This window comes from Propithecus coquereli, unplaced genomic scaffold (genome assembly GCF_000956105.1).
Source record: "Propithecus coquereli isolate 6110/MARCELLA unplaced genomic scaffold, Pcoq_1.0 Scaffold110, whole genome shotgun sequence".
NCBI classification, from domain to species: Eukaryota; Metazoa; Chordata; class Mammalia; order Primates; family Indriidae; genus Propithecus; species Propithecus coquereli.
The window spans coordinates 171,185-191,630 of record NW_012134970.1 but is presented as its reverse complement, the minus strand read 5'-3'; the positions used below and the strand labels follow the sequence as shown (position 1 = coordinate 191,630).

At 40.3% G+C, this 20,446-nt stretch overlaps 1 protein-coding gene across 1 annotated transcript in view; it reads left to right on the top strand.

Annotated features, from left to right (window-relative positions):
* Positions 1-17,394: 17,394 nt before the first annotated feature.
* LOC105814424 (UDP-glucuronosyltransferase 3A2-like) overlaps positions 17,395-20,446 on the top strand; it is a 22,421-nt gene continuing 19,369 nt past the window's right edge. The window contains exons 1-2 of the mRNA XM_012649384.1: positions 17,395-17,569; positions 18,838-18,939. Of these exons, the coding sequence (XP_012504838.1) occupies positions 17,476-17,569; positions 18,838-18,939 (196 nt within the window). The 5' untranslated portion in view covers positions 17,395-17,475. The remainder of the gene's footprint in view (positions 17,570-18,837; positions 18,940-20,446) is intronic.

The window sequence follows — 20,446 nt, the reverse complement described above, 5'->3', positions numbered from 1 at the left end:
GACTCTTGGGGCAGGGAAGGAAGGAAAAGAGGAAAACTCACTCCCAATAGCCAGTCTGTGAATTCCAGATGGCCCCTTCCCACAGGCAGACTCTCCAGTTTGGTGAGGCCATTTCAGCCCCTGTCCAGTTGCTTTCCCCAGTGGCCTGGGAATCAGCCTTCGATCCCTGCTGAGTCAGTTCTAGGGCCTACCTCTGCAGAGCCTGAAGGCTGGCTCACCTGACCTAGCTCCACCCAGCCTCACTCTAGGATCCCCCTCTGCTGTGGTGGAGAACTAGAAATCCCCTGGGAGCTTCAGGGGCCCTTCCACTTCCTGAGGCATTTGAGTGCTTCTTCTTGGGGGCTGGAGCTGATTACAGGCCCCAAAGAACAAATCTGCAGCTGGCTCTTTCCTGTAAGCACCAATTACTGACAGGGAGAACAACTGTACAGCCCATTACGTCATCTAGTGACCCAATCAAACAGGGCATGGCTGATTCTTACAAGCACCACCCACCATCTCAGAGATTAAGCTGGGTGTCCCAAGATAATGCACACTGGTGTGGGGAGGGGAAGACAGGAGAATAGAAGTAGCATGTGGGGGCACTGCTTTTAAGGAGATTAGTAAAAGTTGCAGGAACCTTGAGCTGTGAGGGGACTTCCTCCGCCACTGCAGACCTCTGGGCTGATCAGGGCATTGCTCAGAGTCTGAGCAGAGACATTGTACTAGAGAGCAGGCACAGCAGAAATCTGGTGGCTGCTGATTCTGGGTTTCTGCAGCTGATGCTATCCTGAATGTTTAGGTGCATGGCACCAGCTCTGCTTGGGACTCAGCTTTCCAGCAGTAGCCTTTGCACCTCCCACACTGGGCCAGAGAGGGAGCAGACAGAACAGACACTTCACTGTGCCACGCCCTGTGACTAGGAGCTGAGTGCCTCTCCCCACTGTGGGGGATCTGAACAGAAGAAGAGCTTCAAACACCACAGGATCCACCTGGGAAGCCTTGGGCGACTGCCTCAGTGGGACCTAGGTGGTGGGGAGAATACCTCAGCTGACAAGCAGTCCTGGCCCACATCTCTGGTCCCTAGGTAACTAGGACAAACTCCTATCAGTACAACTGGGATTCAGCAGTCTCCATGCTGGCAGAACAGCCCCCACTCTGTGCAGCTCTGCTCCCATAATCTCCAGATCCAGTTCTGAGGCTCTGGCTGTGCCTAAGCTCAAGGCTCTACCCCTGTGACTCCAGGGCCCCTGCTGGGCCTGGACACCACCCCCAAGATTCCAGCCTTGTGCCTGGGCCCCAAGGCCCCACCTCTGAGTCTCCACCATTGCCACTGGTCCAGAAGAATCACCCAAAGCCCCAGTGTTTCACCAGGGACTGTCCCCCAAGCCTTGAGCAGCCATTAATCCTGGACTTGGTTCATGTAAATGCCCACAGCCTTGTCACCCATGCACACTGTGTGGATAGACTCACCCAGCTGCCACTGTCAGCTCCACTGGGTGACCCCAGATAGAGCAATCCCCCACAAAAACAGCCTCTGTGCAGAGTGTTGCATCCAGACCCCAACTTGAACCTTCAATAATAAGCTGGGGAATGACCCACCACCCTGCATGGAGATCATCCAGCACTAGCTCATACTGAGGCAATCACAGGGGAATGAATCAAAATAAAATAGCCATTCTATAGGCTCTCAGGGCACCCGCTTCTCCTTGATGGGTCAACACTCCAGAATAGGACACAAAAGCTCCATCTAGGGTCCTCACCTACCCCTACCTAAACAGGAGATTTTGCAGCAAAGGAGAACAGTTTCCCTGCAATTCTATTATCCCAGAACTGAGAGGAGAGGAGTAAGATGAGAAGAAACCAGCAAAAGAACCCTGACAGCATGAAAAAACAAAACAGTTCAATACGCCCAAGGGATCATAATGGAGCTACACTAGTGGACTTCAAACACAAGGAAATTGCCAAAATGACAGAATGGAATTCAGAATATGCATGGCAAATAAGATGAATGGAATTGAAGAGAAAGTTGAAAACCAACAAAAAGAAGCCAAAAAATATTTCACGAAATCAATGAAAAAGTCGCTAAAGAGCTAGACAACATAAGAAAGGATATAATAGAACTTAAAGAAATGAAAACATCACTTAGGGAATTTCAAAACACAGCAGAAAGCTTCAACAACAGACTAAACCAAGGAGAAGAATTTGTCTCAGAACTTGAAGACAAGGCTCTCAAAGCTAACCCAGTCATTCAAAGAGGCAGAGAAGAGAATAAGAAAGACTGAGCAATCACTTAGAGAAATATGGGGTTATGCAAAGCAAACTAATATAAGAATTATAGCTATACCTGAGGGAGAAGAAGAAACAGCCAAAAGCATGGAAAATCTATGCGAGGGAATTATTCAGGAAAAATTCCCTGGTATTTCCAGAGATTCAGACATCCAGATACAAGATGGTCATCTAACACCAGGAAGATTCTTTGCAAGTAGGAAATTTCCAAGATACATAGTAATCCACCTGGCCAAAGTCAAAATGAAGGAGAAAATTTTACAAGCAGTAAGACAAAAGCAACAACTAATCTGCAAAGGAAAACTCATCAGGCTAACAGCAGATTTCTTAGTGGAGACCTTATAAGCAAGAAGGGATTGGGGTCCTATCTTTAATCTTCTTAAACAGAACAACTGCTGGCTGAGAATTTTGTATCCTGCAAAACTAAGTTGCACAATTGATGGAGAAATTAAGTCTTTCCCAGACAAACAAACACTCAGGGAATATGTCATGACCAGACCTGCCTCGTAGGAAATACTCAGAGCTGCATTGTTCACAGATAAGCACAATAGATACCCACCAGTGTAAAATCACTCCAAAAAGCTAAAGCTCATAACTCTTATAAAACAATAGCTCAACAGGGCAAACAAAGCAATAAGGTATACCCAACATGATGAACAGAACAGCGTCTCACATATCAATTCTCTCACTCAACATTAATGGTCTGAATGCCCCACTCAAAAGACATAGGCTGGCTGAATGGATGAAAAAAACACAACCCAAGTAGCTATTGTCTCTAGGAAACACATCTGAACCACAAGAATGCACACAGACTCAACATGAAAGTATGGAAAATATATTCCCTGCAAATGGAAACCAAAAGAGAGCACATATAGCATTCCTTATATCAGATAAAATTGACTTTAAATCAACAATAGTAAAGAAAGACAAAGATGGTCATTATGTAATGATTAAGGTAGAAATTTATCAGGAACACATAACAATCCTAAATATACATGCACCTAACACAGGAGCTCCCAGATACATAAAAGAAATTCTACTAGAGCTAAGCAAGGAAATAAATAGTAGTATATAAATTGCCTGGGACTTCAACACCCCACTGTCAGAGGTAGAAAAATCATCAAAGTGGAAAATAAATAAACACTGAGCATAAATGGGACTCTAGAGCAAATGCACCTAATAGAAGTTTACAGAACATTCTATCCAAAAACTACTGAATATACATTCTTCACATCAGCATATGGGACATTTTTCAAGATCGATCATATCTTAGGCCATGAAACATGCCTCAACAAATTCAAAAAAATCAAAATCATACCATGTATCTTCTCAGATCACAGTTGAATAAAACTAGAATCCAATTCTGAGAGGCGCTCAGATTTACACAAAGTCATGGAAATTAAACAACCTGCTGCTGAATGATTATTGAGTCAATAATGAAATTAAGTTGGACATCAAAAGATTCCTTGACCTGAATGACAAAGGGGACACAAGTTTTGAAACTCTATGAGATTCAGGAAGAGCAATCCTAAGCGGAATATTCATAGGCTTAAATGCCTACATCAAAAAGACAAAAATATCACAAATTAACAACCTAATGTCACATCCCAAGGATATAGAAAAGGAAGAAGAAATCAAACCCAAAGCCAGCAGAAGAAAACAAATAACAAAGGTAAGAGCAGAACTAAGTGAAATGGAAAACAGAAAATAATACAAAGGGTCAATGAAACAAAAAGTTGGTTCTTTGAGAAGATAAACAAAATAGATAGACTTCTTGCTAGATTACCCAGGAATAGAAGAGAAAAGACCCCAATAAGCTGAATTAGAAATGAAAAAGGAGACATTACAACTGACACCACAGAAATACAAAACATCATTAGTGAACACTACAAAAATCACTATGCACATAAACTAAAAAACACAGAGGAAATGGACAAATTCCTGGAAACACACAGTCTCCCAAGACTCAATTAGTAAGAAATAGAACTCCTGAACAGACCAATAATGACCAATGAGATCAAAGCAATAATAAAAAAATCTTCCAACAACAACAAAAAAAGCCCTGGATCAGATGGATTCACAACCAAATTCTACCAGACCCACAAAGAAGAGCTGGTACCCATACTACAGAAATGATTCTATAACATTTAGAAGGAGGAAATCCTCCCCAATTCATTCTATGAAGCCATTATCACCTTAATACCAAAGCCAGGAAAGGACACACACACAAAAAGAAAACTACAGACTAATATCCCTTATGAATATAGATGCAAAAATCCTCAATAAACTACTGGCAAACCAAATTCAACTGCACATCAAAAAAATAATCCACCATGACCAAGTGGGCTTCATTCCAGGGATGAAAGGATGGTTCGATATATATAAATCAGTAAATGTGGTTCACCACATAAATAGAAGCAAAAATAAAGAGCATATGATCATCTCAATAGATGAAGAAAAAGCATTTGACAAAATCCAGCACCATTTCATGATTAAAATCCTCGACAAGCTAGGCATAGAAAGAGCATATCTCAGAATTATAAAAGCCATATATGACAAATCCACAGCCAACATCATACTGAATGGGGAAAAGTTGAAAGCATTCTAAGAACTGGAACAAGAAAAGTGTGCCCAATGTCAGCACTTTTATTCAACACAGTGCTGGAAGTCCTAGCTACAGCAATCAGGCAAGAGAAAGAAATAAAGAGTATCCAAATTGGGAAAACGGAGGTCAAACTATTGCTTTTTGCTGATAATATGATCTTGTATCTAGAAAATGCCAAAGAGTCCACCAACAGACTCCTGGAACTGATAAATTCAGCAAAGTCTCAGGTTATAAAATAAATGTACACAAAGCAGTAGCATTTCTGTATACCAATAACAGTCAAGCTGAGAGTCAAATCAAAGACTCAATACCATTTTCAATAGCTACAAAGAAAATAAAATGCTTAGGAATATTCTTAACCAGGGAGGTGTAAGATCTCTACAAGTAGAACTATGAAACACTGAGGAAAGAATTTTCAGAGGACACAAATAAATACAAAAACATATGCTCATGGATCAGTAGAATCAACATTGTCAAAATGTCCCTACTGTCCAGCGTGATTTACAGATTCAATGCAATCCCCATCAAAATATCAACATCATATTTCACAGATCTAAAGAAAATAATTCTATGCATTGTTTGGAACCAGAAGAGTGCTCGAATAGCCAAAGCAATTTTAAAAAGAACAAATTTGGAGGCATCACATTGCCAAACTTCAAATATACAACAAGGCTATAGTAACCAAACTAGCATGGTATTGGAACAAAACTAGAGACATAGACCAATGGAACAGAACAAAGAACCCATCTACTACAACCAAGTGATCTTCAACAATGCAGACAACAATATATACTGGAGAAAAGACGCCTCAATTCAATACTTGGTCCTCTGAAAATTGATAGCCACATGCAGAAGAGTGAAACAGGAACCTTATGTCTCACCATACAAAATTAATTCAAGATGGATAAAAAACTTAAATGTAAGGTGTGAAACCATAAAAATTCTAGAAGAATATGTTGGAAAAACTCTTTTGTATATTAGCCTAGGCAAAGAATTTATGACTAAGACCCCAATGGCAATTACAGCAACAACAACAAAAAAATGGGACTTGATTAAATTAAAAAGCCTCTGCACAGCAAAGGAAATGTTTGACAGAGGAAATAGATAACTTATGGAATGGGAGAAATATTTTTAAACAATACATCCAATAAAGGGCCAGTATCCAGAATCTACAAAGAACTCAAGCAAATCAGCAAGGAAAAACCAAACAACAGATATAGGTATATATAAATATAGTCTTAGTCTGTTTTGTGTACTCTAACAATATACCTTAGTCCAGGTAACTTATAAACAAGGGAAAATTTTTTTCACATTTCTGGAGGCGAGAAGTTCAAGGTCAAGGTGCCAGCAGATTCAGTGTTTGATGGGAGCCTGTTCCCTTCCTAGAGGGATGTCTTCTCATTGTAACCTTTTATATCAGAAGGGATAATAACGTTTCTTGAGTCTCTGTTATAAGTATACTAATACTATTTATGAGTAAAAAGGCCCTACATCCTAATGCCATCACCTTGGGGGTTAAAAGTTATAGATGTTAATTTTAGGAGGGGACACAAAAATTGAGAACATTATATATATGTATATTTATATATGTGTGTGGAAATTTGTTATGAGAAATTGGCTTACATGATTATGGAGGCTGAGAAATCACCAAATGTACAGTCAGACAAAACTGGAGACCCAGAAAAGCAAGTAGTACTATAATTTAGTCAGAGTCTGAAGGCCTGAGAACCAGGAAAGCAATGATGTAAACCTACGTCTGAGGGCAAGAGAATAAGAGAAGATATATTCCAGGTCAACAGTGAGGCAGGGGGAAAAAAGGGGGCATATTCCTCCTTCTGCTGCCTTTTCTTCTATTCAGGCCCTCAAAAGATTGAATGTTGCCCATTCACGTTGGGGAGGGCAATCTCCTCTGCTAAACCCATCAATTCAAATGCTAATCTCATCCAGAAACAATGGCTGTCACTCTCACAGACACACCCAGAAACACTGCTTAATCTGGGCACCTGGTGGCTCATTTAAATTAACACATAAAATGAACCCTCCGAGAGTATTGGGGATTTGTTGTTCAATGGATGAAGAGTTTCAGTTTTGCAAGATGAACATGTTCTAGAGATCTGTTGAACAACAATGCACATGCAGTTAACACTACTGTTAAAAGTATGGAGTGGTGTCCAATATTAGTAATTGAAAACAAAGTGCAAGAGTAAATATAATGTGCTCTTATTTTTTGTTAGGAAAAAAAGAAAAGTGTGTGTGTGAGGGCAATAAAAATATACACCTCTATCTGAATTACTTTGCAAAAAGCAGCACAGGAAGAATAAACCATAGAAACATGTGATAGATTATCTATGAGGGTGTTGTTTTAATAGGGTGGAAGGGATTGGGAAGGAGGTGATATGGATTTATCTTTTTATACAATTTGGCTTTTGGAAGCATGGTAGTATTTTAAATACTAAGTATATATTGAAGTCAACAACAATAGGGAAAAATCCCTAAAAGGGAATATAAACAGAAACAATTGAACTCAATTTTTTCAAATGAATAATATAACCACAGTATAGTGCAAAAGATTTTGTACTAATGAATAGGAGATACGTAGCCACATGAAAATGTCTCCACGTGTACAGAAGAATGGGGACTTCAGACTTACCGATAGAGGCTAGAATTTACCTGAGCATTTAGGCATGGTATGTTTTTATCAAGCCTACCCCAATGTTTGCTAACTCTCCTCCCTTTTGGCTGGCATTAAGGTTTGGAAAATGCTGAGGTCGATGTCAGGATGGAGGAAATGGAGCATGTCAGGGGGACTTTCTCCTTCTGGGGCCGCCACAATCTGCATGTAGTTAGATGCCATATGCACTATAAAGATCAACAAGAAGAGCAAATTAAACTCATAAAACTGATAGCTTCCCAGAAATAAAAAAAAAAAATACCAGATTGTAACAGAACTATCTCTTGAACTACTTTTAGAGGGCTTTGTGGAGAGCTAGTGAGTCCAGAGAAATCGGGTTGTGAAGCAGGTTCCCTGTGCACTGGTGACCAGTTTGTCTGAGTCCAGTGAGACAGACACCCCCACACAGAAGTTAGATGAAGTGAGTTTAGTGGCCTGAAATATCCAAGTTTCCAAAGGAAACCAAAACTAAAGGAACAGAAACAGAATAAGTGGGAGAAATGGAAACAAGATAGATTTAAATATATATACTGTATGTATATGTATTTAATACATACAGTATACATATGTACATTAAATATTTATGTGTATATATTTAATACATACATTAAATACATATATATTTAATACATGTATGTATATATATGTGTTCAAATAAAAGATAGACTTGATTAAAAATATAAAACTAATTGCTGTGTCAAAAGACACATCTAAAATATTAGGATACAGGAGGGTTGCACACAAAAGGATAGGAGAAGACAGGTCATGCAATACTAATGAAAAATAAAAACTAAACAGTAATAATATCAGACAAATGGACTTTGGGTGAAAAGTATTATTAGAGATAAAAATGGTGTTTCATCAATGGTGATATAGCACCTCTTATATACTCCTGGAAAGCGCTGGAACACATTCTACTAAGCGAGGTATCCCAGGAATGGAAAAACAAGCACCACATGTACTCACCATCAAACTGGTATTAGCTGATCAACGTTTAAGTGCACATATAAGAATAACATGGATTGGATGTTGGGGAGGGAGATGGAGGAGGGGGGAGGGGGGACGAGGGGACGGGCATATGCACAAACAATGAGTGAGATGCGCACCTCCGGGGGAATGGACATACTTGAAGCTCGGACTTGGCGGGGAGGGAGGGTAAGGGCATCATACGTAACCTAATCATCTGTACCCCCATAACATGCTGAAATAAAAAAAAATGGTGTTTCATAATGAAAATTAACTGTTCCACTGGGAAGACAAGGCCCCTGAAACTATAATTGTAAATGTGTATGCATCTAACAATGTGGCCTTTAAGTCTATACGCAAAAATTGCCATAAGAAGGAAAAACAAAATCATAGTGGGAGAGTTGTAAAAACATTTTAATGAACAATTTCAATCATTTATAAAAGTAGAACTTTCTCATGCCCAACGCTTAGCTTCCTGGCCACTTCTCTTTTCTTTATATTTACACCCACTTCTGAGCTTGCTTCCCCCCCCCCAAATTATTTTGAGCAAATCCCAGACATCGTAAGTGTTCATCTGTAAATGTTTCAGAATGTACCTTAAGAGACAAGGAATTTCTTCTTATGTAATCACGGTGACCTAGAACTCTTCTATAAAGCAATAGTAACTACTGAGTATTAAGAAATTTTATGTTCAAATATCCTTGATACTCCTACAATATTTTAGAGTTTGTTTGTGTCATACTATCTAAATTGTTGGCACTTCTGATACCTGCCCCTTCCTATCTCTTTCCTTGTTTGATTATTCTTAGTAGCTTTTGCCATTAACGTACTATCTACAATGTGTTTAAAATCTGTCTGCCCAGCAGAACAATGCCTGCCATAATAACTGCCTATCAATATAATTGTTGAATAAATGAAAAGCTTGGAGTTTGATAACAAATCCTTTATTTTGCAAAAGCATTATGAAAAGTACAAGAATAATAGATGGACTGGAGTCTTGTGATGCCTGGTAAACATTTCCTCTCCTCTCTCTTTCTCTCCTCCACCCTCCCTCTCCACCATGGGCGTGGCTATGTGACGGATGCATAAAGGTACAAGAATGTAATGCTTTAAATTTAAATTTAGAAAGGAGCCTGAAAATGGCAGATCATGGTGACCTCCTGGCTCTCTGCTCCTGGAGTAGGAGGTAAAAACACGGACAGCTACACACGAGTGGATTGCTCTTCCCCCAAAATAGCATTGTGAATCTGCAGAGAAGCAGTGTGGGACAAGCAGTGCTGGAACAAAAAAGAGGTGAATTGGAGAATAGACCAAAAAGTCTGGAGAGTGTGAGGTACACAGTGGGGGATAGAGAGTGGGACAGCTGCGCCTGCCAGCCGGCCAGAACAATATGATCTGACCCACAGGAGGAACTATTCTTTCTCCACCGACCTCCACATTCACTCAGGCAGGGAAGTGCCTGAAGTCAGTGCAAAATTGTGGCACGGGATGACAGGCTGTGTGGAAAAGAGACAGTAGCAGGAAACATTTTGAACTCCCTGGTGCTCTGTACTAGGTCCACACTGGGCTGGGGAGGGTCTGGTCTGAGTGGACACTCTCCAGGTCCACAGGAGGGAGTTTGGAGACAGGCACCTCGCCTCTGGCGGTCAGTGGGACCAGAACAAAGAAGGTGAATGCTGAAAGGGAGGCTCTGCCCTGGAAACCGCCAAAGATTCGGCTGGCTCAGGGAGGGACAGAGAGTGCAGGATCCTCTACTGGACTGATGTGAGACAGTGGGACAGGGAAGCAGCGGGGGCAGCTGCTGCCTCGTTGAGACAGCCTGCCAAACCCAGCACCTGCTGACTGTGGAGAAGTTGCCCCCAGTGCTGGCTCTCCATGGGTGGACAGCCACTATTTTTGGGGTCCACAGCCAAGAAACTCTGTGGAGCACTGGGGTTCTGGGCACCACCCCTTCCCCAACCTGGCAGGACAGGCCCTGCCCTTGGTGGTGGGGAGAAACGAGAGAAGCTGCTTTCTGGGCTGGGACACTCAGTGGTCTCAGGTAATGCCTCTCCCCCAGCCTGGCAGGGCAGGCTCTGCCCTTAGAGGTGGGGAGAAGGGAGAAAAGCAGCTTTCTCTGTGTGACTGCCATGAATTCGTGGGACCTCGGTACTAAGGAATAGGGGGCAACCTGTCGATTCAGTCCAGCAGGCTGGCTTTGATTATCTGATAAGAACATAATACTAGGGCTTGCTCTTGGTGCCCGGGCCATTGCCAGCTTTGGGGTTTGTGGACTGGGAAGGAAATTCCTGGCCAGAGTCCTCAGCAATTGCACCAATTGACACCCCAAACCAGGAGCTGTCTTGCAAGTGTGGCAAAAGAGCCCTGAATAAGATACTAGCAGCTATTTCCTACCAGCAGATAGAGCAACTACAGAAGTATATGCTCTCAGGCTTGCAGGCACTAGTTTACTTTACCCCACCTAAAGTGGGAACAGGGCTCCAGCAACCCTCAGGAGTTACAAGACATTTCCCAAAGATCAGGGCATTCATATACCCCCTTCAGGGGCTCAAAGCCCAACACAAAGGCATCGGAACCCCTTGATAATTGGCTCCTCCATGCAAACTACAATCAACAACAGAAAGGGTAACCCCATAGCTCAACACAGTGCCTTCCATCTCAAACTATTGGAGGGCAGCAGAGTCACACACACAAGAGTGATTCACAACCTGGGAGCTTAAGCAAGGGGACCAAACTCATTAATCTCCTTTGGCAAGAGGTGAAGACAACAGGTCAGAGGTAACTCAACTGGCTAAAACACTATTAAGGTAATACAGGACCAGCATGCTTCTCCCCAGAATGTCAAGGAACATCCCTTTTGGGACTTGGAGATAAGGCCATAAACCAGGCCCAGCACTGCCAGTTCTCGACAAAGTAGCCTGATGAGAAAGAATCAGTGAAAGAATGTAGGAAACATGAAAGATCAGAGAGAAAAGTCACCCCCAAAAGAAAACGTTCGATCTCCATCAATGAATACCAACTTAGACAATGCGATTAAATTAAGAGAGAAAGAATTCCGAATGTAGATTGTAAGAAAACTCAATGGAATTGAAGAGAAAATAGAAACCCAACACAAAGAAGCCACAAGAACAATACAGGAAATGAATGAAAAATTTTCTAAAGAAGTTGAAATAGTACAAAAAAACAAATAGAAATTCTGGAAATGAAAGACACATTTAGGGAACTATAAAACACAGTGGAAAGCCTCAAGAATAGAATGGATCACGCAGTGGAAAGAATCTCAGAGCTTCAAGATAATGCCTATGTGCTAAACAATCAGATGAAGAAAAAGAACACGGAAACAAGAGACAAGAACAAAACATACAAGAAATGTGGGATTATGTAAAGAAGCCCAATATAAGAATCATAGGCATCCCAGAGAGAGAAGAAGAAAATAGACAAGAGCTGGAAAATTTATTTCTTCGAATAATGGAGGAAAATATGCCTGGCTTGGCCAGAAATCTAGATATCCAGATATAAAAAGAACACAGAACTCCTGGGAGACTCAATGTGAAAAGGCAGTCACCACGTCATGTAGTTATTAGGCTGGCCAAAGTAAACATGAAACAAGCAATCCTTCAAGCAGTAAGACAAAAACAGCAGATAACCTATAAAGGAAAACGTATCAGACTAACTGCAGCCTTCTCAACTGAAACTTTACAAGCCGGAAGGGACTGGGCACCTATCCTCAATCTTCTAAAACAGAATAATGGCCAATCTCGAATTCTCTACCTGGCAAAACTAAGCTTCATCTATGAGGAAGAAATAAAGACCTTCCCAGACAAGCAATCACTGATGGAATTTGTGAAGACCAGATCTTCCCTACAGGAAGTACCCAGACCTGCATTATACCCTGAACAGTGCAATAGACACTCACCAAAGTAAAATCACTCAAGAGTTAAAGTCTAGAACCTGGATTCTATGATGGTTCAAGGAGTAAAACAAAACAATAGGAATTCACCCAACAATACAAACAGAAATCTACCCCAAATATCAATCCTTTCAATAAATGTGAATGGCTTGAATTGTCCTCTGAAGAGACACAGACTGGCAGAGTGGATAAAAATCCACGAGCCAAGTATCTGCTATCTACAGGAAATGCATCTAACCCACAAAGGGATGGAAAGCAATCCTCCAGGCAAATGGAAGCCAAAAGAAAATGGGATAGCTATGTTTACTTCAGATAACATAAGCTTTAAAATAGCAAAAGTAAGAAAAAACAAAGATGGCCACTATATAATACTGAAAGGAAAAATCCAACAAGAAGACTTAACAATTCTTAATTTTTATGCACCCAACTCAGGAGCACCCAGATACATAAAGCAAACCCTGTTTAATCTAAATAGCATGATAAACAGTAACCCCATAGTAGCTGGGGATTTCAACACCCCACTGACTGAACAGGACAGATCTTCCAAACAAAAAATAAGCAAGGAAATAATGGACTTAAATAGAACTCTGGAAAAAAAGGCTCTAACAGACATCTACAGAACATTCCATCCAAATAAAGCTGAATATACATTATTCTCATCGGCCCATGGAACTTTATCCAAAATTGACCACATACTAGGCCACAAATCAGACCCCAACAAATTCAAAAAAGTAGAAATTACAGCGTATATCTTCTCAGATCACAGTGGTATAAAATTAGAGTTCAATTCCAACAGAAACACTCACTACTTCACAAAGTCATGGAAATTAAACAATCTATTGCTGAATGACTCTTGGGTCAAGGCGGAGATACAGAGGGCAGTCAAAAGATTCTTCAAAAAAAATGATAACAGGGACACAAGTTGTCAAAATCACTGGGATACAGCAAAAGCTTTCCTGAGAGGAAAACCAATAGCATTAAATGCTCATATCCGCAAAACAGAAAGCTCAAAAATCAACAAACTAATAAACTGTTTCAAGGTACTGGAAAAGGAAAGTCAAATCAATTCCAAGCCTAGGAGAAGAAAAGAGATAACTAAGATTAGAGCAGAACTAAATGAAATTGAGAATAAAAGAACTATATACAGAAGATCAATAAAACCAAAAGCTGTTTTTTTGAAAAGATAAACAAAATTGACAGCCCTCTTGTTAGATTGACAAGAACTAGAAGGGAAAGGACTCTAATAAACTCAATTAGAAATGAAAAAGGAGAGGTCATGACAGACATCATGGAAATACAAAATATTATCTTTGAATACTATAAAAACCTATATGCCCCAAAACTACATAATGTAGAGGAAAGGGACAAATTCTTGGAAACATAAACTTCCCTAAGTTCAATGAGGAGGAAGTAGAATCCTTGAACAGATCAACATCAAGCACAGAAATTGAGGTAGCAATTAAAAACCTTCCAACAAGGAAAAGTTCTGGACCAGATGGGTTCACACCCGAATTTTATCAAACATACAAAGAAGAACTCGTACCTATACTACAGAAATTATTCCACAACATTGAGAAAGATGGTATCCTCCCCAAGTCATTCTACAAAGCCAATATCACCTTGATATGAAAGCCAGGAAAGGACACAACAAAAAAAGAAAACCGTAGACCAATATCTCTCATGAATATAGATGCAAAAATCCTCAACAAAATTTTAGCAAATCGAATCCAACAGCACATCAAAAAAGTAATTCACGATGACCAGGCGGGCTTTATCCCAGAGATGCAAGGCTGGTTCAACATACACAAATCTATAAATGCAATTCACCACATAAATAAAAGCAAGAACAAAGACCATATGATTTTCTCAATAGATGCAGAAAAAGCATTTGACAAAATCCATCACACCTTTATGATAAAAACTCTTAACAAAATAGGCATAGATGGGACATACCTTAAAATTATTAAGGTCATACATGATAAACCCATAGCCAATATGATACTGAATGGGGAAAGATTGAAAGCATTCCCGCTTAGAACTGGAACCAGACAAGTTTGTCCACTATCTCCACTTCTATTCAACATAGTGCTGGAAGTCCTTCCCAGAGCCATCACACAAGACAGGGGAATTAAGGGCATCCAAATGGGGGTAGATGAAATCAAACTCTCACTCTTTGCCAATAATATGATATTATATGTAGAAACCCCCAAGAATTCAACCAAGAAACTCCTGGAATTGATAAATGAATTCAGTAAAGTCTCAGGACACAAAAATAAATGCACACAAATCAGAGGCATTCATATATGACAATAATAGTCAAGCCAAAAATCAAATAAGAAACAGCACCTTTTACAATAGTCTCAAAGAAAATTAAATATATAGGAATATATTTAATGAAAGAGATGAGAGACATAACGGGGAGAATTATGAAACACTAAGAAAAGAAATTGTAGAAGATGTAAACAGATGGAAAAATCTACCTTGCTCATGGATTGGCAGAATCAACCTTGTTAAAATGTCCATACTACCCAAAGTGATCTACAGAATTAATGCAATCCCTATCAAAGTACCATCTTCATTCTGTATATATCTAGAAAAATTAATTCTATGCTTTGTATGGAACCAGAGAAGACCTTGTATAGCCAAAGCAATCTTAAGCAAAAAGAACAAACTGGGAGATATCAGTCTACCAGACTTCAAGCTTTACTACAAGGCTATAGTAACCAAAACATCATGGTACTGGCACAAAAACAGACATATAGACCTTTGGAACAGGACTGAGAACCCAGAAATGAAACCATCCACATATTATCATCTAATCTTTGACAAAGCAGACAAAAATACACGTTGGGGAAAAGAATCTCTTCAATAAATGGTGCTGGGAAAACTGGATAACTACATGCAGAAGATTGAAACTGGATCCCCACCTCTCACCTCTTACAAAAATCAATTCAAGATGGATAACAGACTTAAACCTAAGGCATGAAACCTTAAGAATCCTAGAAGAAAATGTAGGGAAGACTCTTTTAGACATCGGCCTAGGCAAAGAATTTATCAAGAAGACCCCCAAAGCAATCACAGCAGCAACAAAAATTAATAAATGGGACCTTATCAAATTAAAAAGCTTTTGCACAGCTAAGGGGACTATCATTAGAGCAAATAGACAGCCTACAGAATGGGAGAAAATATTTGCATGCTACACATCTGATAAAGGGCTGATAACAAGAATCTATCTAGAACTGAAAAAAATCAAACAATCCCATCAATAAATGGGCAAAGGACATGAACAGAAACTTTTCAAAAGAAGACAGAATAATGGCCAGCAAACATATAAAAAAGTGCTCAACATCTCTAATCATTAGGGAAATGCAAATCAAAACCACAATGATATATTGCCTAACCCCAGTGAGAATGGTCTTTATCAAAAAGCCCCAAAACAGCAAATGCTGTGGATGTGGAGAGATAGGAACACTCTTACACTGCTGGTGGGACTGCAAATTAGTACAACCTCTGTGGAAAATAATTTGGAGATATCTCAAAGAGCTAAAAATAAAAATACCAATTGATCCAGCAATAGCACTACTAGGCATCTACCCAAAGGAACAAAATACACTCTATAATAAAGACATCTGCACTTGAATATTTATGGCAGCACAACTCACTATTGCAAGGATGTGGAAACAACTCAAGTGCCCTTCAATCTATGAGTGGATTAATAAAATATGGTATATGTATACAATGGAATACTACTCAATTATAAAAAACAATGTCATCTAGCACCTTTTATATTATCCTAGATAGAGCTTGAGGCAGTCCTCCTAAGTGAGGTATCACAAGAATGGAAGAATAAGCACCACATGTACACGTCATCAAAATGGCACTAACTGATCAACACTAAAGTGCTCACATGGTAGTAATATTCATTGGGGTTGGGGAGTGAGGGTGGATAAACTCACAACTAATGGAATTGGTGATGATTGTATGAGGGAAGGGCAAGCCTCTAACCCTTGCTTGGGTGAGGCAAAGTCATAACATGTAACCAAAACATTTGTAACCCCATAATATCCTGAAATAAAAAGAAAAAAAATTTAAATTTAAATATGAAAAAATTAACCCGCTAATCTGCAAACAGTAATGGTACAGAATCCAAAGGCCTATTTTGCCCTGTAGATATGATCCACTGAAGCATTTCTCTGCCTGTTTAGAGTTGCCCTGAAGCCTTTCCTAAAGCCAGTGTTGGTTTGAGGATAGGGAGGAAAAAGGTGACTCCTGGGCACAGCGATCCCTGCCCTCCCCAGGCCAATAGTACAAGGGGATGATATAACAAACTGTCCTCAGCTTGTGCTCGAGGAGTTTATGGAAAGATCATTTTCTATTTTATGATGCTCATTCACAATTATAGTCTTGGCTTTAGAAGTTCAATCTTAAAGGTAAAAACCTGAATTTCCAGAGTCCACTAGTTCCTCTTCATGAATGTCACCTTCTAAAGATGCCCTAAGGGAGAGAGTCCAAGGGTGGTAGAGCAATCTCCTTGGGGATTCCCTTCTAGGGAAGTCTTGAGCTTGAAACAGCCTCTAAAAGTTTTAAGCAGGTCCCTGGGGAAACAGGGCATCAGTTATGCAGTATGAGGTAATTATGAGGCAGCTGGCAGAGAGGTAGAGCACCAAGAGTTCAGGACAGCTTACATAAAGGAGATGTGGGTCACTTAGGGGTGGAGCTGTCATCAATGTTATCTACTGAGATCTCTGCCATTTCTAGTTCATAGTACCTATTTACCAGGCAGACAGGGCTGTAATTACATGGACAGAGCAGGGTTAAGGATTAGCTAATCTCACCCTCTTACTGATAGCTGGTGGTGTGAGAAGCAGACTGTCCAATGGAGCAGTATCCAGGGAGGAGGGCAGAACTGCAAGGGAGATGACAAAAGACTGGCGGTCTACTACCTCTTCCAAAGCTCACAGTGAGTGCCTTTGGTGCACTGAGGTGCTCAGGGCTCCTTAGCCGGGCCCAGGGTGTGCAGTCCAGGCTGGGATTTATGCTTCTTCAAGAGAAAGCATGGCTAGGCCGTGGGTGCTGCTTCTAGTGGGCTTCCTTCTCCCTGGGATCCTGTTCTCGGAGGCTGCAAAAATCCTGACAATGTCTACACTGGGTGAGTGCTTGGCTGGAAAATCCAGACACAGGTGGCACAGTTGTCCTTGCTTCTAGGGCTCAGGCTAAGCGTGCTTGATCAGAGAGTCATCCACCTGGTTTTCCAGACTGGAATTTTGTACTGGCCTGGAGGAAAGTGGAATTAACATGATTGTGGGGCAGAGACGGGTCTCTACTGCTGAGGTGGACAAGATAGTTTTGCAGAAAACATAAAATCCTTCCCTCTCTCTTCCTATTTAGGATGTGTTGCCCATTGTGCAGGGCTGGTGCCAGAGGTTTGAAATCCATCCCAGAGCATAAGCCCCTGGGCTGCCTTCTGCAGGGCTCAATGGGACCTTCAGAGGATCACCCTAAACTCTAGGGGAGCCGATGCACAGTAGCTTTCAGTAGAAATTACGACGAACAGTTTCAGGCTCTTGCAGGTCAGGGAAGGCACTCCTGGGGCAGCACTGCACATTTTCTGAAGCTGCATCAGAGTCAAAGTAGAGTAGGGAAGGTATTTCCCGACAGTAATGATAGTGGAGGGTTTTCATCCAGAGGAAACCTGCAGAACTCTCTAAGACTGAGGGAGGACCCAGGTCACTCAGTCGTTTTGGACCTTTCTTCCTTTCACTTGTGCTGCTGAAAGTCTTTGAAGGACTCATGGGACTGTGAATTCTGCATTTTGTGGCCTTAGTTTTATTTCCTTTACTTCTTGCCTAAAGGGAATGATGATGAAAGAGAAAAACGTGTCAGAGTAAAATGGTCATGCCAGGATGGAGCTTCCCTAAGACTTTATTTCAACACATCATTGGCTCTATTAGATCACTTTTACGTCACTGAGAATCAGGGCTCTGATGGATCGCCTGCCTCCTAGGAACTCTTCACACTGCTATGTGCAACACTGTGCCTACATTTTCCACCAATCCAGTTACTTCTTTTGGATATGGTATCATCATAAGGCCTTTTTTAAAATGCAGCATTAGCTTAGGATGAGGAACTCCTAATCGTAAGCACAGGGAAGCTCATCACATTGCTTGGAGACTATGAGTCACAAGTGGCAATCTGTGATGGAGGATTTCCACTGGTTAAGGATTTGGGCAGTCATGCTCTGGGTGCATGGGATGTGGGTTACCCAGGGGGAGATGGACAGACTGACAAAACTTATGTTCCTCTAATTACTGTCAACTTCCTGTTCCCCTACCCTTCTACTCCTCACCTTAATCACCCTATGTACGTCAGACACTGTATTCTCAGCATTACAGAACTGAAGTTGTGCATTGTTCCTAGGTGGAAGCCATTATCTACTCACGGGCCGGGTCTCTGAGATTCTTCAAGATCATGGTCATAATGTCACCATGCTTCGTCAGAGAGGAAGTTCATTTATATCAGGTATCTTTTCTCACTAATTCGTGATTTCTTCTACTCCAGGAAAAGAACACGATGCCTTCTGCATAGAAAAGCTTAGCAAAATATTTTTAAACATGTATTTGAATTGAAAAAATTAAGAAAGTGTATGTGCATGTTTGTGCATATAAACTGTTTGAAATCTTCTTAAGCACGGTCTACCAGGACTCATCACTCCATATTCTTATATTTTTCTCCCTTATTTGTCTTCTACTCCACCCCAAGCAATCATCCACAAATTATACACATTATTTTAATAAATGCTTCTTTATACCATGGCTTAGAAATATATTGAACAAATTAATGGGCCACGTATAACACTTCTTCTATGTAAGGATCACTTTTCTTTTTATATATCATAGATTCCTCTTTTTCCTTTTATGATATCTGAAATTTGAAGAAGCTTTCTCAGGGAACCCCTTATTCAGACAGCTAAAATAGAATCTACTATTGGGATGATCTTGGATTCTTGAAAAATAAATGGCTGCCCATGGTGATGTCAGAAATTCTTAAATGAGTCATCAAATCCAAAGAGTTTTAGCTAAAACAAAGATCCTCATAAATCTTGTTACCTCTTCTCCATTGACTCACAAGAAAACAGAAGCCCAGAAAACTTGAAAGATTTGCTCAAGGTCACATGGCAGGTTAATAACACAGTTGGGTGTGTTTAGGACTTGAGACTCTGGATTGCTCAATAAGGAAGTGTTGCTCAGGCCTTAATTAAAAAAAAATCCAAAAGCCAGAAATTTTCGGGAACAAAATTCTGAGATGTTATAAAACTTTGAAGGTGACTTCAGGCTTGGTTAGTGTTCAGACTTTTAAAACAATTTTTTTCGTAAACTTTCTCTAATTTAATTTTTATATTTTTTGTCGTAGTAAAATGTACATAACATAAAACCTACCATTTTAACCATTTTAAGTACATTTTAGTAACTTTCGGGACATTCACATTGCAGTACAACACTCACCACCATCCATCTCCAGAACTTTTTTATCATCATAAACTGGAGCTGTACCCACTAAACAGTAACTCCCTGTTGCCTGCTGCCCCAGCCCCTGGGACCATTGTTCTGCTTTATTTCTGTATTAATTTGACTCTTGTGGGTACAGTGTATGAGTGGGATGCTGCAATATTTGTCCTCTTGTGTCTGCCTTGCTTCACTCAGCACAATGTCTTCTGGGGTCATCCATGTTGTAGCATGTGTCAGAATTTCTTTCCTTTTTAAGGCTGAATAAATATTCCATTCTATGCATATCACACATTTTGTTTCTCCATTTCTCCATTGATGGAAATTTGGGTTGTTTCCACTTTTGACTATTGTGAATTATGCTGCTATGAGGGTTTGTATACAAATAACTTTTGGAGTCCCTGCTTAAAACTGTTTTAATCATTGTTTGGATTAGATTTCCCATTTTTCACTGACCATTATTCATATCTCTTTGTATCTGCCTTGACTGGATGTCTGATTAAATAGTGATAGTATATTAATAT